Source organism: Spea bombifrons, chromosome 7 (genome assembly GCF_027358695.1).
Source record: "Spea bombifrons isolate aSpeBom1 chromosome 7, aSpeBom1.2.pri, whole genome shotgun sequence".
NCBI lineage: Eukaryota > Metazoa > Chordata > Amphibia > Anura > Pelobatidae > Spea > Spea bombifrons.
In genome coordinates this window covers 8,429,895-8,453,511 of record NC_071093.1, presented here as the reverse complement: position 1 = coordinate 8,453,511, position 23,617 = coordinate 8,429,895, and the positions used below count along the sequence as shown (strand labels likewise).

Sequence of the window (23,617 nt, the reverse complement as noted above, 5' to 3'; positions counted from 1 at the left end):
CATATCAGCTGAACTGGCCACAGGCCACACGTGATCGCAGTCTGGATTCATCACAGGCCAAGCCGTGGACATCAAGGGAGCCCAGCATTATATAGTACTCCATTTATAAACGTTTCATTAAAGTTCCCTTATATTTATAAAAAGCTAAAATATATATATCATTCTAGCACTTATATTGGGGGGGGATGAAAACCGCATTTAAAAAAGCTTACGAAACTTCACACTCCATCAAATGTCCTTTATCTCAGATTAAATCACATGCCTTTTCTGAATGTTTGGTTACTTTCTGAAGCCATAAACTGTCCCATTGCCAGCGTGCCGCTTAAAAGTGAAAGCCTTCTGTTCTAGAATAATTTTTTTGTCACTGATGTGGGGGCTAGCGAGGGGGCGGGGGCGTTTTGCTGCAAATCCCATGGAAACTGTCCCATTGCTCTATTTATGGCCCTAATCTACAGTATTTCTTTACCTTTGCTCCTTTTTTGCACAGAAGCAATACAATGTTCATGTGACCCGCAGCGGCTGCGAAGCAAAGAGGGGTCATGCCGCCTTCCGACACCCCGTCAACGGACGCCCCAAATTCCAGCAAGAGGTTGACCATCTCTTCGTGCCCAAGGTGGGCCTGGGCGCATTGTATCGGGGCGTTGTTTAAAACTTCGGTCCTGTAGTTAACATTTGCTCCGGCTGAGATGAGAAGGCGGCTGACCTGGAAAGATAGTAACAAAGTAATACAAGTTACACGACAGATTAAATTCTTACGACACATTATCTGGGATGTCGCTCTGGGGCCTCTTACTCGGTCTCAATGGCCGCTGCCTTTACAACTTCTTCCAGCGTGAAAAATGTTACCATAAATGCCTTCTAGGATTAGAGTAAAGATAGTTTTCTATCTTTTCTATTAATACATATTTCCAAGGATCAGAACCTTACAGTAACGCGACCGTTTGGTGTTATGAGCGAAGGAAACGAGGACGCCCATCGTGTAACGGCTGTCAGCGTAACGGAGCCTTTGGTTAGTTTTAAAAGATGGGATTATATTCTCATAAAGTACAAAACCATTAGATGAATTACATCAACACAACGAACCAGACGATAAGGTGTTGAGAAGAAAAATGTGTTTTCCATGAATTCATGGGGTAACATTTCTGTAAGGTTTGCCAGACACTACGAAGGAATGCGAAGCACGATATGCGAGAATATACTAAAAAGACATTTCCATGCCAATTCAATAACCGTTCCGCAAAGCACATAACTTATATCCAGCCTTTTCCAACTAAACGTTCTCAAGCTTTTATCCAGAAGCAGCCAACTGCCAATTTCTCTCCGCAAGTCTACCCGGCATCCAGCGAAACGAAGCCTGCAGAAGAATACTTTCATACAGCCAACGATTTTAAAGGCAGCGGACACCCCGGCCAGCGCGCCGCTTAAAAGTGAAAGCCTTCTGTTCTTGAATATTTTTTTTTGTCACTGATGTGGGGGCTAGCGGGGGGGTTGCTGCAAATCCCATTCTCTGAAGATTTGGTTTAGACAGCAGGGGTCCTCATTCATGGTGAATCCCCGGCAGTGTCCACTTTGTTGATTAGGAGAAATGGGCCTGATTTTGGGTACAGGGACTCCAGGCATCCATGCACTTAAATCTATATTACCGGCCTCTTAATGTGGCTCTCCTCACATAACCATACCTGGGAACTCTCCGGGCGGGGGGTGGTGGGGGTGTTTGGCCACACCCACTTCTCCTCCTACTCCCTGCCCATTTAAGGCTGTCTGGAGCTAGCCCTGCCCCTTGCTCACACGCAACAGGCATGGCTAGCCCCACCACCATGGATGGTGAGCACCACAACGCAGAAGAGCTCCGGGTAGCCCAGGTATGAACATAACACGTGACCGATGTCCATCTACATAAACGTAGCAGTGGTTGCAACACTGGACAGGAATTCCATTTCTGACATCCTCAAACTGGCAAAATGAAATTAATTGCACCCACAAAGCATTGAGAAACACATGTTTTTGGTAAAGCAAAAAGAATATTTGTAAGTTTTGTGATCTGGATGAGCTAAAACACGATGAAAATGATAAAAAGATCAATTTGATCTCTTAAATCTTGATGGCTTGGGCTGTTTGGTTGAACGAAATCAGCTTAAGGTTTCATCTGTCGCTAATACGATTGTCGCTCGTAACAACCGATGAACTCATAGTGAACGCACGCCCGTCAAAACACTGCAATTAACACACAGTTGGAGGGATCCCTCGTAACCGTAACCCTGTATTATCGGAATTGTGAAAATCTGGGTTTTGGCAGATAAAAGGGAATGGGTTATGAGATAAACGGTTCAGGACACGGAGGAGCGTGAGATACAGGGAGAAGGTGTTGAAAGAAAAGATAAAAAAGTTGACATTGAAATGGGACAAAAAGGAAAAGGATTTAACATTCCCTTCCGATTGGCCATTATGTGCTGTACAAACTGCTTACACACCCTCAGCGAGCGAACAAGGAAGGAAAACACAACACAAACAAGAACTGCTAACAATACAAAGCACTTTGGTTCATTTAAAGGAACATTAAAGCAAAAGATTAGGAGCAGCTTGTCGAAAAAGAGCAGACTGGTTCTACCGAATCCATACAAGCTTTGTTATTAGAAATCTAGAGAGACGCCTTCATTATAAACCACCTCTGAATGTAACGAAAGCTTCTACCAACGAGGCATGTCATGGAAGGCGCGTGGATTTTACCAGCCGAGTGCCCCACCGAGGAATATTCAGCACCCTGGGTTTCATCAAAAAAGATGAAGCGGAAGGAAAATTATGTTGCATTCTGGAAAGCAAACTATCCCATACAAAACTTTACTAGCCCTTTAATGGCCGTTTGTCTTTCAGCACTAAGTTAAAAGGGACAGTCATATTAATAAGGCAAGGGCTAAACAGATATATATCTGCTACGAAGTGCTCACATAAGAGTAATAATAAAATACCCCAGCCATGCTACCTCTATGGCATTGAATATAACAGGGTTCTGTGCAAAGGGCTTTAAAATGGAGCAATGATCTTGACGTTTCCACTGATTGCTACTTGTTCAGAATATAACCCGAGAATTGACCTTAATTCCTAATCCTGAATGTCTCTTAGATGAGGCTACCAGGATGTCACAAAAGTATGGATCGATATAAAATAAATCTCCCCTAGAGGCTCAGTCACGCTGAGTGAAGTTATACAGGTTCTGCTGACATAACGTCTCGAGTGATGTACAGGGGTATTGTTTAATCCCGATGAACATCCCCACTGTTTCCTCAGTTGACTACCATCCAAAGAGTAGAAGGGACGGGGAGCATCCAGACTGCCAGCCAGGTCTTTGTGCTCCGTTTCACCAACTGGAGCGGAAATTCACTCCGGGCATTTTCTAAATACCTTCTTCGAAAAGTGCCCGGCCAGCATATTTCAAAGAGCTTTCAATACCTTGACATTCGGGGTGTACAAATTCCTCAAGGAAGAGAGGGCCGCCGACAATCCATCAGTGCTATATCCCACCCACAGGGCTTGCAAAGTACTGGAGGAGACGCCGTTCTTCTTACTGAGACCCTGAAAGACAGGATTAAACACACGCTAAATACATTGTATTGATTTTGTCCTGTAAATGTAACACATATGGGTTGTAAATCCATCTGATGGGTTTGCAAACACCGATTGGCCAGACAGCTGACGGCGGGAATGCAGCATTTACTTTTGGGGCGGAATTATTTTTAGCAATCCATTAAATGTCTACAGAATTGGCATTCAACATGTAAACAAATTACACATTTAATACGGAAACATTATATAGCAATCTTGTGAGTGAACATTGTAATTGAGACATTGACCATTAAGTGACATCATGACGTGCATCATGGCATTGTGAATAACATGAAGACATCTCTCGATCGATGTCCACTTGGAATACCGTCAGAACATATGGCTGATTCTTAATGCTGTACATTCACACGGCTATCAATATTTAGGTGTCAAGGTGCATATGACGCACAATAGGACATCCGTCTCATCCTAGCTGTTAGGCATCTTCATGACAGCCACGAGTGTTCCCAACAGAGTTACCATTTCAAACAGAACGGAAGAAAAGACCAAATCGGCTAAACGTTTTACCCAAAAGGGATTTCATTTTCAGGAAACACCGTACCTTGAATATGTGGGCTTTAAGGATATGGTGTCCAAGCTCCATTGTTTGCTGACGATTTAACTTCCCTTCTTGTCGAGAGAACATAAAGGCCAAAAGTGCATGGCCGCTTCTAAACGGGAAGAAAAAGACTCGATGTTATAAAGAATAAAAGCATAGCAGGGAGTTTGTAAAGGGGGGAGAATGGATGTTAAGAACACTTTTGCGGGAGCTAAGAGAATGAAAGCTACGACACACAAAAAATGTTTCTTTTACTTTTATTCCTAAGCGGGGCCGTTATGGACCCTACAGGGTGGCTGAGCCTTAACAGCTCTGTCTTCCACCTCCTGGAAAAGCTGCCATGTTGATTCTCCACCTTATACTCAAGTTTGAGTTAAAGGTTACAGATTGATTAGATTGTTGTGTATAAACCTTGTTTCTCATTAAAAACATTACAGGGATCCTAGAAGTTACTTTTCTGCTCAATAAATGAGAATACTGCGATGATACAAACAGCAAAAAATAAATAACTAGAACTGAAGGGATAACAAGCTCAGATGTGTGCGTTTGAGCCACATGAATTTATTTTGAATCTCCTGGTGGATCTGCATTATTTAAATCCCCGTAAACCCTCAGAGATATAACCTAGATTAGTTGCCAAAGTTTATGCCGTAGGAAGCTGTGACATCACCATCCTCCAGATGATATGGAAGCTGATGTCATAGTTACAAAAGTTTCCCAGAGCTCGAAAACTGTGACATCTGCAGCAGGAAGCATCTGAAACTAGCCGGGAGAAGAGGAAGAACTTAAAGTCACTACTAATAAAAATACAATGGACTAAAAGCTCAAAGTGTGACCTTAAACCCAGAGACGGAAGCAGCAGAAGGTGAGGGCATCGCTCATCCACCGGGTCCTCCGCATCAGGCATGGAGTACATTCCTAATGCTACGGGACGGACGCTGGATTCACGGAGATCCCAGCAGGTCACTGTACTACAAACCATGCGTAAAACAGACCTACAATGCATGGTCATGGAGGGGGAGGAGTGCAGCTCTTTCTCACATACTGTAGCTAATACTCTAAGGAAAACATGTTCATTTTGTAGAGCAGGTGTACTTAGCACTTTACCCTGGAGGAGATGTACAATAAATGCAGTATGTATACAGACATTCAACTTGCAAGCAATATGCACACATTATGAATGGTGTTTCTGCAGAATAAAGCTCTATTTGCTTCCTTTTGTCTCATTTATAACATTTAGGACGTAATGGATTTGACCATCAAAACATTGCACTGTGAGACAAGAATTTGGTTTATAAAGAACGTCCTTCTCTTACCGCGGTTCGCATAAGAACTGTGCACTTTCCCCGTCGGCTCTCCACACAAGCCATTCCCTAAACGACGGGTGGCAGAACATGCGCGTCTTGTCCCTCCGTTTGATTAAGAAGCTGGAGAGGACATCCATTCGCTGCTGAAAGTCTTTCCAGGCAAGCTCTGGATAAACATTGCCGGCATTAATGGCTTGGAAAATTTGCTCATCAGTCATGGGATGCAGGGAAGCCAGGGCCAAATTCAAAATGGGAAGCGCTTTCTCAAAGGCGGAATTAGTCATGAATTTCATGTTGCACTGAAGCAAGTACAGCTCGGATAAAGAAACGGGCACAACTTTATAGCTGGAGCTCTTGATGACTAAATGGCCCCTTTCGAAAAGGTCGAGAGTCAGTTTCAGGTAGAGATAGGAACCCTGGCTCCGCGTCACCAGATGGTCGGCCAGTTTGCCGATGGTCCCAGCGTCTGCTTTTCCATTTAAAGATATATTGTTCACAATTTCCTGGCTTGTGCTTTGTCGGTATTGGATATAGGCGCTGAGGTCGTCGTAGATTTCTTTGTTCTCTGGAAAATCATCCAAGGAAATCTTGGACCAGGGCAGTGAACTTGTTATTTCCTGCGATTTAATAAAAAAAAGCAACAGCATTATTTTTAATCGGCAGCCAGTGAAACTGCTTTTCTACGTGACATATTAATCTACAGGACAGCCGTGCTATAGAACAGTTTAGGATTACCCTCTTTGATGGTTTTCTGTTCCCTGAACTGCATTTACTAAATTGCCTGGCAGGCAAACAAGAAGTAATGTGTTCCCTGGGACCCACAACGAGCTGGAGGTATTTGGGCGAGTAACGCAGAATTACCGGGATAACAATAACCCAGACAAGCTGCCGGACCACGGGCTTTACAACGACAGGCAGGGTAAACTATTCTAATGGCTTCTACTTCTCATCCAGATGACGCCACAAACCAGCAGGCTTAAATCTTTTGGGTTTTAAAATTCTTATATTCAATGTCATTTTCTTGTAGGAGAAAGATGACCACCGGAATTCCGACACCCTTAGCAATCTCTCTCTGTGCACCTGGATTTCGCTCAGCTGCCCGTTTTCCTTTGCTTTTAAGACAAGCCTGTGACAATTAGCCTTCAACTAGGCTAAGATTATTTTTCCCTTCGATTCTACCGCAGTTTGGCGTTTCGGAGTTTTTAGGATCCGTTGATGACATTCACAGAAGCTTCCACACTGCACAGTCACAGAAAGCTTTTTTAAAAAGTGGTCACAGTCACTGATTTGAGTTGTACGATTAAAACTCAATGTATACTAAACACTGAAATAATAAATAAAGCTTTCTTTTTTTTAACATAAAGCCGTGAAACAAGTTCTGTGTTAATTCCCACGCTTCCATTCAAAGGAGCTTATATTAAACATGTTTCAACAAGCAACACTTTGACACATGATTCAGTCTGGAAATTATAAAAGTGTTTATATGACCTCTTTCTCCAAAGAATCTGGGCTTAATAAGCAATTTACAGGTTAAAGAAAAAAAATAACAAAAAAATAATAAAATAAACAATAATAATTAAAAAAATAAAATATATGTTATATTACCTGAAAATTTGTCCGCACTGTCATAATAAGTTTTATCCAAGGAGGAAAAGAGCAAATCACTTTAGCTATAAAAGAAGCTATTGTGTCCCCATAGTCAGGTTTATGAAATTCAGCCTCATTTAAGCCATCGACCAAAATGATGAATTCATCCTCTGGGATTTTTCTTTCTGCGATTCAAATAATAAACACAGGAAAATGTCACGCGATTGCGCAATGTTTTCTTCCACAATAAATCCGGGACTTACAGCTTGCAAGATAACGTCTGCAGAGCAAATACATTTCTACTGTTATCACCCATAAAACCTGCAAAACTAGCTAACTCCCCCGATTGGGCTTTTCTTTTAGCGAACTACAGAATTCTCCATAATGTTACAATAAACTTTAAAGGGCAAAATCTGGCAACAATCTGAGAAAATACATTCCATAAAGAGGTACCATAGCAAAGAGACTCTGATTCTAGGGATCCAAACTGTACACCAGCAGGGACTATTTTTTGGATTTTAGGAAATTAAATGCATTAACCACAAACAAAACCTAATTTCCTTTTCTTACGATGAAGTATAAAATAACTGTGTAAAAGGGGATTTATTACCTCGTCGAAGGCTTACTAACGGTTCCAGGACTCCCCTTCGGAAGGCTGACACGGGGTCCTGGACGCAGGATCGCAGGCTGAGCATGCTCTGCAGGTGCGGTTCTCTAATCAGAAGTTCTCTGTAGGACGCCAGCTGTTGTGACCGACAAAGCAGAGCCGCAATGCTGTGTACGAACTCCGGGACCAGGCACGTGTATGTGTTGTCCGCTTGACAGTAATGATACGCAACAACCTGTACACAACGAGCATCAAGAGGGTGAAAAATCCACATTTTCTTTTTTTTTTTTTTGCCTAAAACGCAGCAGAAAGACCAACCTCAAAGTAACACTGCAAGATGTTGGCAGGCTTCCGCTGATGTGTACCATGAAGGGTTAAGTCACTGTTTAGTGCACTTGACATGTTTATTCTTTCCATCGTTATGGTTTATTGATGAAGCTCATGTTTAAACACTGTAAACACTAATAACAATGATCTAATACAAGCACCACTTGGGCACAAGGGGCCGATCCTGTAATCCTAAACCAGCCAGTTTCTGGGGTCCTTGCGGATCCTGCGCCAATGTTATTAAATCGCATGTGAGAAGATGGCAAACGGAACATGCAATTCGCTGTAAAATACCTCTTTTGCAATAAATAGTTACGTGTTAATCCCATCACACCTTCATGGCTTTAAAGCCTAGCGTGGTGTAAGGAGGAGTGAAGGCTCCTGCGGGTTCCATGTGCCGAGGACCAATAGCAGCCTTTGTACGTCACCTGGTCACTAATTACAGGGATCATGCGCATTGGCATCAACCCCCGGGCGACCACAAAGTAACCTAGGGCAGCAAGAACATTAACTTTGAGCTCCTGTTTGTTACAAATGGTGTCCTTTTACCTTTGAAGCAAGATGCTTTAGGGAATCGTCCATAAGCTTTTGATGCTGAGGGCTTCCACGGCAGCTGGAGGTCTTCATGGTGTTGGACATGGTGAGACTAAGCGGCGAGGTCTGGGAGAGAGGGATCTCCTGACTGCGGTCGATGCCTGTTTACGTGAAGACACAGCAGCCGCGTGTGAGTGCGCATGCACAGCGATACACATTTCTTTGCTTTGGAAGAAAATACGCCGGGGGCAATAAGGTCTAATTTGAAGATCTTAAGCGGTCTGTCTACGTACCCTTGGGAGAGGAGGAAGGACTGTTGGAAGCAATCTGCCTCATGCGCGTCCCGTGGCAACTAAGTGCTACTAGTTTGGAGATTATCGCCGTCTTTCCAAATCCTACGTTGCCAACAATCACAGCTCCCCTGTTGTCTGGCAGCTCGGAGCTCCTCAGCGTTTCCTCGATCTCCTGAAAGAGCCAGCCTCTTCCGACGAACACAGAGTCGGTCGTTATGCTCGGCACCTCGAACAATAAAGGCTTCAGCAGAATGTCTTGGGGTTTGTAGGGGATACACCGCGCTGCAAGGCAAAAAATATCAGTATCAGAAGCAGCAGGGCAGAGGGCTGGGGGTAAAACCGGATAAATCAGCTTAACAGCCGACAGAAGAAGCCAGACTGATGCTAGAAGTCATTTCTACGAGTGTAATTTATTAAGACTTGCAATATAGGTCCGCATCTAAAGTCAAGCCGCTGGGGTGGCCAACCACCTTGGCAAACATTTTCATATATTATATATATATATATATATATATATATATATATATATAGATATATATATATATATATACACACACACACATACACATATATACAGCATTAAGTTGAATAGACTCTAGTCGATTACTCTATATAAACAATGTTGGACTTGGTTGAAGTTTTTTTTCTCTTTTGATTGTAAATAGAACCCCAGTATATTGAATAGCTGGACTTACCTTTGATGTCCTGTTGCATTCGTGTCCCTGCGGTATTATGCCACGGCATCCTGATCGAAGTCCGCAACGGAGCATTTCTCTGCACATCCAGGTAGCTTAAGTCTTCCAGTTTTGTTGAGCTTGTTGCTGCAAGAACAACGATATTTCCTTTCTGTGCAATATATAAACATGTGTGGTTTCTGCAAACCTCGCACAGGCACGGACAAAACTGCATTTCCCTTACGTGAAACCAACATTGGGTGTGATTAATCTATGCACTCCGCTCTATTAAAGGAAAATTATATACTTAAAAGCTGAGTCAAGTTACTCTTCATCAGAAGCCTTTGTGTGAGTTTTTGTATCTTTCTACAACGGCAGGTGTTAAGCTCACACTCCGCCGTACGAAGCACCGTTTCACCCGCACAAAACATTAAAAGAATACCGCTCCAGCATGCTAGGCAAAGTTAATCACATTGCATTTGACCCTGAACAAATTAACACAAAACTATACTTTAGACCAGGAAGAGGTAAAGGTTCAAGATTCTGGGGGTCTTTGCTTCCTATGGAGAATTAAGCAAAAGTCCATCAAAAATCCTGGATCCGAGCCCTGCTTGTGAAGTTATATGAAGCGGCCCGATACCTTGTCATGATATTACACACCGGCAGCGATTACAATAGAGAACCCAACGTAAATACTGAAGACTCCATTAAACTGCAGTATTCCGCTTAAGCTTTCCTGGCCAATATACCGCTGTCTTATCGAGTGGCTTCCAACGTAAACTCGCTGAAATATTCCTGGTTTTCATATCAATCTTCCGTTCCCCTCGTTTCCCTAACACTGGGTGGCCTCTGGCTTCCCGACTGGATAAATCAAAAGTGATAACAATCAATTATCCAAGCATTCTCTGGCCGGCTTCCCACCCACAGATGCTCTTCACATCAGCATTCCCATGTACTCGAGGAGACCGGCTACATCCATCAATTTATTTTGGGGCAAACTAAATAAATAAATGTATCAGCTGAGTACAAGTGAAAGAACCAACAGAAGCCGAGGCCAGATGAAGTACCTCCAGGTGAAGTGACAGCAGATCTACCTTTTGCACTTAAAGACTAGTAGACTTTCTTTCCAAGAGCATCAAGACCTTGACTTCAATACTGTCCTTAGGTGTTCTGGCCGGAGTAGTGGTCTTCTAACACTGGCTGATGGAGCCTTTTCAGTTTTTATTAATTAAAATTCTGATGATGACATCATCCATTAAAGGAAAATGGTGTCTTTGGTGTTGACTATTCAGTGTAGCATTTACTTGTTTAAATTATACTTTTTATGATGGAAATAATATTCCAGGTAATACCATTTTTACTTGAAGTTGTCCTATTAAGAAATGTCTATACCTGAAATATTTTGGAAACCATACTGCTCACAGCCTTTATGACTGTTGTGGGCAACGTTGGATTCTTTGATTTAATAAATAGGGGCAAGATGAGTTCATCAGCAGACGCTATAAAAGGGAACACAATTTATTTTCTTTGCCATGACATGCGTGGACTTCATGCCCCCCATCGCTGCCAGAACCAGCCTTATTCCACCAGAGAGTTGGAATAATGATGCGAACCTGAGAACAGAAAGCTTCTGATACACACACGGTGCTGTTTTAACCTGCAGCTGCCATTCCATGGGTTTATAAAGTCTGCTGAACTGTAAAAGGTAGGATTTGTGAAAGTGATAGATCTTCTCTAACACCTTGCAATGCCCCGCAGCCTCCATGCATGTCAACATTTGTCAAGACTCAATTAACAATCTTAAGTGATGTTAACTGCAAAAGCGTATTACATCTCCTGATCCCCGTTAACATGCCGTATTCTTGAAATATATCTTCCCATATATGTTCTGCACTCACCCTGCCTGCCCTGTATTGGAATACGCATTGAAACATACACTTTGTTTCCATAAAACAAAGAATACATTCATACGACTGATAGTTCCTCGCCATCCTTCGGGATAAAGTGGGTCAACAAGCTTGTCAAAGCAAGAAGACTTTCAGAAACAACTAGGTCTCCACCTATATTATTCAGACTCTTTCCTTGATATGTGGTTCAAACCCCTCGATCGGCTCTCCTCCCTTTACACAAACTGCTCGGTAATTTAGGGACGGGTCTGTTTAAGTCAGCATGAAGCAGAGAAAGCAAACAGGGCAGACACACACCTACTCAATTCCCAGTGTATCAGGCCCTCTCCTTCAGAAGCCACCGAATCCCAGCGACGGCTCATCCCGAAGGAATGCCGCACAATTAATACGGTTTAAAATGTGCATTTCCCCCACTGTCACAAGACAGCGTTAAGCACACAAGATGGGCCATCACACAAACACTGCTATACAAATCAAACACTAAGGGGTCACCATTAAGGGGTCCGGTTAAAGAATTCTTTTTGTGTTGGTATTTTATGTTATCTTCATGTTTATTTATAACACATCTGCAGCATCCTAGCAAGAATTCTACATTCCGTTCTTCCTTCTAAAAGAACATTTCAGACCAGACTGGGACGCCAGGCTTTATCCATTCTAACCCTGGCTTTTCATGAGCAGGGTGTGCCTCTATTCTGTCCCGTCAACACCAGTAATTACCAGTACCAGTAATTATCAGTTATATCGGCCTGATATAAAGCACAGAGCTAACTGCTGGGCGCCTGCTTCTAGAATGATATTTTAGGAACAGATCTTTCTGTGTAAAAACTCCAAAACTCTGCCACATTGTCATCTAAATAATGTCCAATTCCCCGGCATTATCAAAGAGACAATCCCCAAGCCGCCCGCTACATAAGAAGACCTTTAAAGATGGCAGCCCCCTTTATCGCACTACGTAAAGCTTGCCGGAGACCTGATCTAATTCTCGCTAACCTTTCCCATGTATTAGCTTTTCAATCTTAGTTTTTGGATGGCTTTATTAGATCACTCAGCAGACAATAACAGGATTCCTCCTAAGATTCGCAAACTTTGGTCAACTGATGGAATATTCAGAGGATTTCAACGTATGGCTTTCTAGTGATCAGGAGATAAGAGCCGTCACGGAAGGGGAAAAAAATATTCATAACAAGTAAAAGTGATGGCAACAATACCAAAGTTATCTATTTAATTGCAAATTGCCAAGCATTCCACAATGCTACACTAACAACATGCGCCCAAAACTACAAAGCAAAATTCTACTTTGATTAAGCCTTTACCTGCCACAGAGTTGGGTCTCTGCAACATCAACGAGCTGGAGCTTTGTGTGTATGAAATTGGTCCTTCTCCACCAGGTGAGTCGTTTTTTGGCAAGTTGTCCATGGTGCCGCAGGATTCTTCCTCCAACACGGGCGAGCAATTATCTATCCTCCTCTCGTGAATCATCCCCTGATGGCTTCCGGCCCTTAAACTGCCATCCTTACACCATTCCAAGCTGGATCCGCTGCGGTCATCATTTTCAGAAGAGCTTGTGATTGTTGCTAATGGATGAAGACACATAGACATGATTTAATGAACGAAGAAAAGAAAAACCTCAGATGACTAATATGTATTTGAGATTGTTCCTCGTTAAAAGAATGTTATTTGCTGGCTGGAGCCCTCGAGTCTTTGCTGTATTTCAGAGCCGATGAAATCATTATGATGAGCTCTTCCATAAGAGACTCGCTCTAGAAACTAACAAGATCGTACTCCTCCACAACAGCAGACCAGACTCAAGTTGCAGGAATGTAAATAAATAAAAAAGTCTTGGGCGCTTACACGCAGATGGATGAGGCAAGCGAGGCTGTCAGCGATACTCGGAGGATACTTATCTGCTTACAAGCAAAAAGAGAACTTTCTCACACGCTCATCCTGCACACCGTTTAGCCCTGGGCAGCTCTAACATCTGCTCCAATACTTTAAAGAGTTCAAAGTAAAAAGACCAAGCTCTTCTCTCATGGTAGGTCTACGGGCAGAAGATTATGGTTGCTGGCTTGTATCTATGTGCAGGTGGAAACAGCACCACAAGGAATCAGGTTGACCGCCAAAACATTACCAGTTGCTACAGAACATCTTGTGAAGGACACACACGACCAGCGGATTCCTTCCCCTTAAAAAAGGCGCTGTTCCACTCAACCAGTACCTCCATGCACTAGTATGCTAAGAAATCCTAAGCAGTCGTTCTATCGCTTTCCTCTGAAGGGTTAATCACTTAAAACAACACAGAAACTATGAAGAAGCTATTAAATTCCTAGACGATCAACCCATGGAGGTCTTCCTTTGAAAAAAAAAATATCAAAGAGGCAACATTTTACACGATTAAGTAATTATTTCTGGGAAAGGTTTGGGCATTCATCACTTATAGAAATGTTGTTCCTGATGCTGAGAATAAAACATCCAACAGAATAGGTGGAGGAAGAGAACCTTTCATGAACCAGAGCTCAGGCCGCTTGTTGGCTTGTGACACATTTTAATTAGCCATCATGCTTCAAGACCCACATTTACACCACCATTCAAACATTTGGGGTCACTTAACTGTTTTCATGGAGAACAAGGACATCTCTCGCTGTAACACAATTACAAAAGGGTTTTGCTAATGATCCATCAGCCTTTTAAACAAACTAGAATCAGTGAACACAACGTGCCATTGGAGCACAGGAGTGATGGGAGTGATAAAGGGCCATTGGAGCACAGGAGTGATGGGAGTGATAAAGGGCCATTGGAGCACAGGAGTGATGGGAGTGATAAAGGGCCATTGGAGCACAGGAGTGATGGGAGTGATAAAAGGCCATTGGAGCACAGGAGTGATGGGAGTGATAAAGGGCCATTGGAGTACAGGAGTGATGGGAGTGATAAAGGGCCTTTATACGCCTATGACCATATTCTATTAAAAATCAGCCGTTTCCAGCTACAATAGTCATTTACAACATTAACCCCGTCTGCGCTGTATTTCTGACCCATTTCACGTTATTTTAATGGACAAAATGTGCTTTTCCTTAAAGAACTAGGAAATTTCTAAGTGACCCCAAACTTTTGACGGTTGCGTACCATCACATAAAACTTCATCGCAGCTCAGAGGAGTCTACACTTTTTTTTATTTTATTTTTTTTTTTAAGATAAGCGCCAGCCCGTGGAACGCTACAGATTCTATCCTAGCCGAGACGCGTTATTAATCAGGCAATCATCGGCAGGGCCATTAAGACTCATATTGTTTCACTTCACAATTTTCTGTACGAGTATCTATTACAAAACGGCCAAATAAACGTTCTGGTTTACAACGCGCTGCAGGTTCCCCTGAGAAATAAAATGGGAAACTTTTTTTTTTTGGCCCTGAAACATAAAACATAAAAAAAAAAAACCTTTCAAAAACGTGTGGTTTTTTTTATTACAGGTATTAATATTTATGATCATAAAATAATGGTTACAAAATCCCAAAACATGAATCCCAGGTTGAGGCAGTCTGAGGATTTAAATACTCTCTCCCCGGGGTAACCATGACCGGGGCACTGACTTAACAATTACATTTCATCGTTACGCGGTTTTTAGCTGCTGAAGTTTGGAAATGCCGGAAAAAATGCACCCAGATGAAATGTCGGCAGCGTTTAAACTCACTTAACCTTCTGAGTATTAGAGATGCGCGCGACCGCTCAGCCCTCCGGCAATAAAAGACTTAAAGGGCAAGTTTTAAAAGGCATGTCTGAACATCTTGTATTGCTTTTGTGACAGGTTGTATTATCTCATGACCCAAATACATTCAGTGCAACCGCAACGGGCGATGCAAAGACTGCACGATTGCCCTGGCTAAATAAAAGACCCCCTATAACTGCAGTTCAGGTGGGGCATACAGATAACGCTATATAGAAAGTGTAAAACAGCTGGTGTGAAGATAATTCCACCTGCAATTCTGGAATCATATACTGAAGGAGGAGATAACCCCGCTGATCTGATCCCAAACCTGTTGTAATAGCTTTGGGGATTATTGAGTATCGCTATTGTTTTTACTGCAGGGAAAACTAATGCATTTATCACAATTTGTAGAATCAGATATAAAAGACCTTCCTTTTATTATTGAATTTGCCCTTAAGGGGACCCGTATTCATCAAAGAGGGGGCTAGCAGGAGAGCTGCAATTTCAACCCACAGACCCAAGAGCCCTGTGTAATCCCTAGCTTAATCAGTGATGTCTGATTGACGTATCAATACGTCATACAGGGTCAGCGCAGCCCAGTTGGGTCGCCCTTCATGATGTAGAGTGAGGACAGAGGGGATGAAATGGTTAACTCCTGCCTTAGTGAATACGATACCTTATGAGAATGCATGTGTGCCACTTGGTGAAACATTGAGTTGTGCCTCTGTAAGCCGTGACCCTGCGCAACCGAAATAACGTGGAAAGAATGGACACAAACACAAGCTAAATCTCATAAGGCGATAAATGAAACGCTCTGAGCCGTGAAGACCCTCCGTAGCCCCGCGGTGGCATTTCCCAGTTAAACCCGTTACGTCTCCGTCTCCCGAAGCTCCCCTAACTTGGAAGACTTATAGTTAACACTTGAAATGCCAGAGCTGTGTGCAACACGCTGGTTGTGTCTTCTCGCATCACACGATGTCAAACCAACGCTTCTAGATTCCTGTGTGGGAGAAACATCAGCGAAGACGCGGACGGTTCAGTAAAAAAGAGGACGCTGCCAAGTGATTGAAGCTCTGACCTCTGATGCAGAAGTCCAAGGTCGCCTGCCAAGCTTGGGAAACGGAGCCGTTTCTCCAGGGACCCCCAGTGCGTTGCTAAGTAAACCTCAGCATTGCAAACAAAATAAGCCGGTATCTCAAAAATAAAATCTATACTTCTCTACATACCGACAGGCTGAGTCATCAAAGAAAAAATAGAATGCAAAAATAAAGTTTGAGGCGGGGCTCCCGCGCATGTCCGCCGCTGGCACGTGGACCCAGACTCTTACCTATGATCCCGCTGTCTTTGCTTTCCAGCGTGGAACTGGGGCTGCTAATGGTCCCGGTGGGGCTGGTTTTGTTGGTGGTTGTCTTGCTGATGCCGCTGTTCAGGGTTGAGCATGGACTGGCATTGCAGGGAGACGCCGTGCTGTCTGTCAGTGTGGAGCAGGGACTGATCCCATGGCTCGATACTGTACACTGGGGAGGAATAATTACCATGAAAAAGAGGCAAGGTTACCTGTGTGTATTTTCCATACAGTTGCTCAGTGTTCATCACTAAAAAACGTACTTTATCACAACCCCGTTATGAAAACCATGAAAACCCTCTGAACAGCATTAAAAAAAATAAAGCTTTACCTACACGTAGGGCTAGCACGATACGGGGGCTTGTGAATGGTCAGATAATGAATGGAGATGACGGCAATAAAATATTACGTTGTTTTCGTAAAGTCACAAATATGGTAGATATAATGATTCCCAACCTACACCGACCATCTTAGCGGGCCTCAGAAAATATGGCATCTTTTGTAAGCTACAAACATTTAGCGATATTACAGTCCAACTGGACTGATTCTTGGGTCAAAGTACTAAATATGACGTTTTGTCTTAATAATCCTCGCCGGTAACGAGAAGAATAACATTCTGTCCACACTGTAATCCTGGATTTCCTAGAAGGGCGATAGTGTCCAGCCGCAGACAGTGTACCCAAGGCATTGATGGGCATTAGGGACGTAGACTATGTGCCCAACTTATAAAAGACACATCGGTCTCACCATCATTTCATTTTTTTCTTCCATGGATGCTCGAGTAGATTTCGGAATGCCTTCCCCCAGCAAGAATCCCAGTCTCGTCATCAGTTCTCGGGCTGCAGGAGAACAGCTGGAGCTTTTATCGAGTGGTCCTTCTGGATTCAAGATCCGGGGGAAAAAAGGAAATCCAACAGTTTAAGAATCATCTAGTTAAACAGAATAAAACGATGTAAGCAAAACATTTCACACTTATCCTAGACGGCAGTAAGAACAGCTCGTTATCTCCGCAGGCACATGCTTAGGAGCGGTGAAAGCGCTCATTGTGTCCGTATCTACCGGTTCTAGCGAAGGCAACGCGTGCATCATACTGCGCACGGGCAGCATAATACCGCCATTCATGCGCTACATGTAGCATCCGACGCCAACGGGACGCCTAACAAACCGTATTTCCAGGGGATGTTCGGTATTCTTGTCGATACGAACTTATCCAGGGGTTATTGTAGAGCTTGGGCTGTGGTGAAGTTCATTAGAGGGTCTTAAGGGTTTATTCACTAACCGGGGAGCTTGCGGGTGAGAAACATTTCAACGCCCTGTAAACGATGCATTAGCCTGGCTAGCACTGTATAACCCATAGTTCATGCAATGAGATTTCTTGCTGATTTAACTATGCATTATACGGGGCCCGCTCAGCTCTTTTTGGCGTTAGCCTTTATAATGCATGGTAAAACAGACAAGATTAAACCTTGAAGTCTTCCGCACACTCCCAGCTTAGTGAATAGACCTCTGAGTTTGCATGAAAGGTCCTAGCGCTGGGCAAACCCTTGCATTGCACAGCGGGTCAACGAAGGGTTAAGAGCTCGGCGAGGACTTGAAGCAGCCCTCATTGCGAGTCCCGTCCCGTCCCGCTCCCACATACACATTCATTAGTTGTATTCCAATTATGTCTCTGCTTCGCTGTCAGATCAGGGAGATGCTGGCGTGAACGCCGAGCCTGCGCAGCCGAATTAATTATCGCTCAAAAAGAAGATGGGGGAAAAAAAGAAAGAAGAAGAACTTCAAAAGAAGATTATAAAACGTCCCGCCTGTCACCGGCTGACATCTCCTATCTGTGCCGGGATAAAGTTAGACAGGCAAGTTTAATGCAGACTGCTTGCTGAGCACAAAATAACCAAATAAACAGAAAAAAAAACATAAAAAGGATGAAGCCGGGGTCTACGGACGTACCCAGGTGCTTTCAACAGATAACAGAACGCAAGCAGCCGGGGAACAGGAAGCGCAGAGATAAAAGGGAAGCGAATCTAAACGCTGTACTTCACTTCCCTATTTATAACCCGACCGATGTGTACACAGACCGTCCGCGCACACAGACACCCCGATTCCTTAAGTGCCGGAGGGGCCGACAGGGCGCGCTAACAAACCATTAATCACACGCTGTGTATATAATAACTCGGAAGCCGGTTAATGTAAAGACACAATGTATAATAATAATGTAAATACCGGCACATATGAAAAAGAAAATGCTTACATGTCTGCTTAGCAACAAAGGAAGGACGTGTCACCGCGAGCCCCGGACAGGGACGCTCATAAAGTTCGGGATACGGGGGGCCATTTTATCAGGACTCCCCTCCCCAAGGCAGCCGTGTTTTATCTTTAAGTAAAGCAGCGCGCCTGTCCCTTTAACAGTACGTAGAATCATAGGATTAGCAGCAGATCAGACCCCAGGAGCCATTTGCCTATCCGATGTATGTTTAAATGCCTTTACTGTGCCACTTCTGCTGGGAGGCTGTACCACTTATCTACCGCCCCTCTGAGTAAGGTACGAGCACTGGTGTTGAATTCCCCTGGAAGCAGCTGTCTGTAGCAATGCTTGGCATCATAAGACTCAGCAATATCGTGGTTAATCTGTAGTTTGCGAGATTTAAAAAAAAAACAAAAAACAAAAAAACAGGATTTCCCCAGACATTTATGGTTTCGTATATTCTGACAACTAACAAAAAACCCCACAAACCTTATTTTTCATCATTTCTAGAAATCTATTCCTGTACAGGGCTGTTCCCACGGGCCCCAGATATTTGCATTCACAGTTTCATCCCAACCCTTTCTTTCCTCTTCCTTCTTTCTCCTCCCAGAAAGCCAAAGCCTCGGAGACTCCTGCCAGCACTAAGTTGTCATGCGGTTTCCGGGCGATGTTCTTTGGCCCCCGCTGCCATGGGAATTGTATTAATGGGGTGTAGCCGTAGTGCCACTTTTCGCAATGTGTTATGTGCCGCGGCGGACTGAAAGGGTTAACTGCAACAATTAACCCTTTGACAGACTGGGAGAGCCTGTAAGAAACAGGTGCCGTAGCAACAGAGAAAATAGTGCAAAGGGGGGGTGGGAGATCTAAACCGTGTGTCCCATGCGGCCGATTTCATCAGCACCACCCCGACCCCAGATTATTAATATTATCCTTACCGGTCACGCTGCGCTGACATTACAATCTACATTCCCCAAACTTTACAGGGTGACTGGTGTACGGGGCTAAACAAGCAACTTCTAAGAATAAAAACATCTAAAAACACAAAGTTTTGCATTAAAGAAAATGCAGCTCTCCAGCTCCTGCACTTGAACAGTTAAATAAACAGGGTGCTGTGATTACAGCCGCGACTATAACTTTAATCACCGGGCATCTCCGATAAAAAATAAAAACTGGGTTAATGTCCAAGCTGTCTGGTGCGGCAGTAACTTTAACCCTTCGAGGCACAGAGCGGATTAAGGAGGCACTTTGCTGATCAATGCCCCTCCAATAAATGTTATATTACAGCAGAAAGAAAGCAGAAGCCGGGAAGCACTCACCATTCTGGTTGGAATCCGGCAGCTCTGAGACTTTTCTCAATGGCATTGCAACGGCGTCTCCTGGAACTCGGGGACTTTCAACATACTTTGGCTTCCTGATTGGTCCTGCAATGAATAAGGTTGGGACATGTCTTATTCCTTCCAGACGGGACGTGCGAGAGCTTTCATTACACGCCGGCCCCCGAGTTCTCACACTCAGATTAAGCCGAGAGGGTTTCTCCTGCAACAAGCAAGTGCTGAGCGAACGCTGACAGCCGAGTGCCGTCTGAGGGCTGCTCACGTCTGGTATGTAAGCGTGCTCCGGAAAATGACAAGCAATTAAGCCTACTGAAAGGATCTTGAACTGCTTCCAGAGAGGAGCGAGCGGGGAACGCCGTCTGCGCTGCGAGCATCACTTTGTAGCACTTATTACACCCCCCCCCCCGGTTCGGACATTATTTGCGGGATCTAAACACAGCAATTAAACGAGAAAAAATGAGCTTTTTTTGTATCTCGGGGTCCATTTCTTATTTTGTCAGTACCAACAGCTTTAGCCATAAAAATGTGCCACGCTGAAATTAACCCTTTCAGTTCCAGAGGGGGGTTGCTTTTACATACCATAGCAATAGAGGGGGGCAGACTCTTACACTTCGGGGTCTATTCACTAAAGGGAGAGGTTGCAGGGAAGTCTGTAAGAGAATTCACTTCACTATCTGCTATAAAGGACCAACAAGCTTCCCCCTGCATGAAGGGCTGAGTTGGCCCTGTATACTGCATAATTCAATGTGTAAGGAGAAAATTATTATTCACAAATCTCCTATAAAGTCTCCAACTCTCCCTTTAGTGAATAGAGCCCTTTATCATTCATATGAGTGAAACTGTGGTGATATTGACACAGAAAGGTAAATGTATAGCTATCAATAAAATCCTGAATAATAAAAATAATAATAATATTAACAATGATTATTTCTGCTGACACAAGTGCTTTCCAAGAATTCGGGCAGCGTTCCCTAATATACGGCTTTTACGAGTCATTATAAAGAAGGATAAAAGATTTCATTGATCTTATGGGAGTGAACCGGTCCCACAAGGGATTCTATGAATTTACATATAAAAAATATTCTTTCTGTATGTATTGATTTTTATGCTAAAAGTTTATCGCAAAAAGAGTTTACAACATAATTCACTTATAGGACCCAGCGAACATTTAGGAAAGTACTTTGTATCAATGGAACAGAAACAAAACCATGTTACATATTATCTATCCTTATAAAGAAAAGAAACACAACATCCTTTGGCCTTCTACCCGGACGTGAAGGGTTAACCATTTGTTACCATATTTAACCGGCAGCCAGGGAAGGAATGCATAACAATGGCTGGAAGCAATTAAGAAGCACAATAGACGTCTTCCTGTGGGGCGAGGAAAGGACTACAAGCTGCACTGCCGCCTAGTGGCCATGCGCAGTAACACGGATGAAAATACATTCAATTATAAAAATAACAAAAATAAATCAATCTTTCCACACATGGAACTATTTCCATTTGTGTTTTATGAATGACCCAAAATACAAATTCAATTAAAAAAATCGTCACTTTAGACTACGTAACACAATACAAGACTATCTGAAAATCACAAACAGAAAAAGAATCTGGCCCCAGCCAAAACCCAATATTTTTCTATGTTTACCATTCCGCGCATAAACGGGTATACTGCTCGTATATTATATTCTTATATAACATCATTCCTACATATACATTATTTCCATATAATACGTTCCCAGTTTCAAAGCAAACTAAACCTAGATAAAGTTAGCCCCAATTAATTATACATTTTAGCACAATGTGTAAATTAGGCAATGCACAGAATGCAAAAAAAAAAAAAAAAATGGTATTTTAAATAGGTTTACTTTGGAAGATAGCATCAGCTTATTTTTATTATTATTATTTTATTAGAAGCATAGTTATGTTCTTAATTGAATTTTTGCATTTTAAAGGATTTCGGTCCTAATTACGTATACATACATCTACATACAAAAAGTGCTATGAGTTATAACAGTTTAGCAATAACTTTAAATGCATTCCAAGGCTGGTAGGGTTAAAGTAAGCTGCAGCTGCCCAGCTACTGATGAATGCAAGTCCCATTATCCAATATCCACAGGAGATTAGTGAATACAGCAAGATAACAGATAAATGTTACTACCTTGACGGTGAGTTTTTCTCCCCATTGAAACTATTAAAGGTGTTCTCATTAAAGTCGGGTCTATATGTGACTAACAAGGCCTGCAGGTAACATGCCACCCTCTAAAGTAAACACAAAACAACCTTTGTTCTTGGGCCAGGCTTCGGTCAACTAGATATCGAAGAAACGTAGTCTACATTTTTATGTCGATTGAAATGGAAGCTGACGGCAAAATTACCAAACTTTGTCCCGGCTATCAATTGTAACCCTTACAAGTTACTTTGTTATTTTGAACCAGCCCTTCTCAAAGCGTGGGAAGAGGTGGGTGAAAACAGAAAATTCCACCCACAAAAAAAAAAAAAGTTTGTTTCACCATGCGTGACATCACTGCATCACGACAGGAAGTGGCGTCATCATCCGCAGCTTGATGTCATTAAGTGAATATCCTGACTCCTGAGACACTTCCGCACTACTTCTGCAGATGTCTGCGTTTCTACTGAAGCAGAAAGCGATGATGTATTTGTACCCGCTGGAAGAAAATAATCATTTCTCCCCAGTTCCCCCCATAACCAGGTTTCTGCTGGAATTTTAGTTTTTTGATGAATTACAGAAATGTATGATTTTTGCCAGTATTTGTTTCATATTAGGGAGAGAGGTTTATACCCCCATTGTACAGCGCTGTGGGATATGACGCTTTACTGTATAAATCAATAATCATTCTAGAGATGGAAGAATTGCTGGATAAAGCTTCCCACACATGGTTAAAAACAATATGCTGCTAATTATGCTTTTTATTAGATTTTTTTTAAACACAGCTTTATTGTTGTCACTGACTGCACATTAAGCTCAAAGTGCCAGAACAGCAACATAATTCAAGATCGGCTTTCAGACTCCATGAACCCACTTGTTCCTCCCCATTCACAATGTTTACGAGAAAAGAACTGGCCGTGTAATTGGTTTGCTTGTTTTTAATATTTGCAGTTGCTGACCGGGGTAACTTTACACCTGGCGCTGCTTGTTCGACGCAGCAGAAATTACTGGCGAGGTGGGAGAGAAGCGGCCCCCTGCTCAGGGAATTTAGAAGATTAAATTCTTTGCCTTTTGTGCGTTATTCCTCCCCAAGAAGCTGTTTTGGGGGTTTACCATATTCAGCATTTTGTGATCCGATATTCATTCAATGCAGTTTTATGGTAGAGAGAATGGTGAGAAAAGAATGACGATCATATTTCCGGCAAAGCGTTACAAAGCGTGTAAAAACGAGCAGCTGGAAGGCGTCGTAAATCTAATGTCCATGCTTCGTTTTCATTCTTTGCTCGGGAACCGAAAGGGTTAAGGAATGCGTTACGCGTTAGAATTCCCCCTGCTGCACCATAAATATTTGTGGAATATGTTTGGGCGTAAATGTAACAAGTTACTTAAATAAATTACATTTGTGAAGTTTCATATTGTATTAAAAACTCCA

At 42.9% G+C, this 23,617-nt stretch overlaps 1 protein-coding gene across 3 annotated transcripts in view; it reads right to left on the bottom strand.

The window, feature by feature from the left end:
• The window catches only part of TANC1 (tetratricopeptide repeat, ankyrin repeat and coiled-coil containing 1), an 84,482-nt gene that overhangs the window by 14,694 nt on the left and 46,171 nt on the right, over positions 1–23,617 (bottom strand). For all 3 annotated transcript variants that reach the window (XM_053471869.1, XM_053471871.1, XM_053471870.1), the window contains 13 exons: positions 19,998–20,102; positions 17,187–17,317; positions 16,422–16,611; positions 12,709–12,969; positions 9,510–9,635; positions 8,815–9,096; positions 8,537–8,682; positions 7,664–7,895; positions 7,072–7,238; positions 5,476–6,083; positions 4,163–4,271; positions 3,448–3,570; positions 467–703 (listed from right to left, as the gene is read on the bottom strand). In XM_053471869.1, coding sequence (XP_053327844.1) covers positions 467–703; positions 3,448–3,570; positions 4,163–4,271; positions 5,476–6,083; positions 7,072–7,238; positions 7,664–7,895; positions 8,537–8,682; positions 8,815–9,096; positions 9,510–9,635; positions 12,709–12,969; positions 16,422–16,611; positions 17,187–17,317; positions 19,998–20,102 — 2,717 coding nt within the window. The remainder of the gene's footprint in view (positions 1–466; positions 704–3,447; positions 3,571–4,162; positions 4,272–5,475; positions 6,084–7,071; positions 7,239–7,663; positions 7,896–8,536; positions 8,683–8,814; positions 9,097–9,509; positions 9,636–12,708; positions 12,970–16,421; positions 16,612–17,186; positions 17,318–19,997; positions 20,103–23,617) is intronic.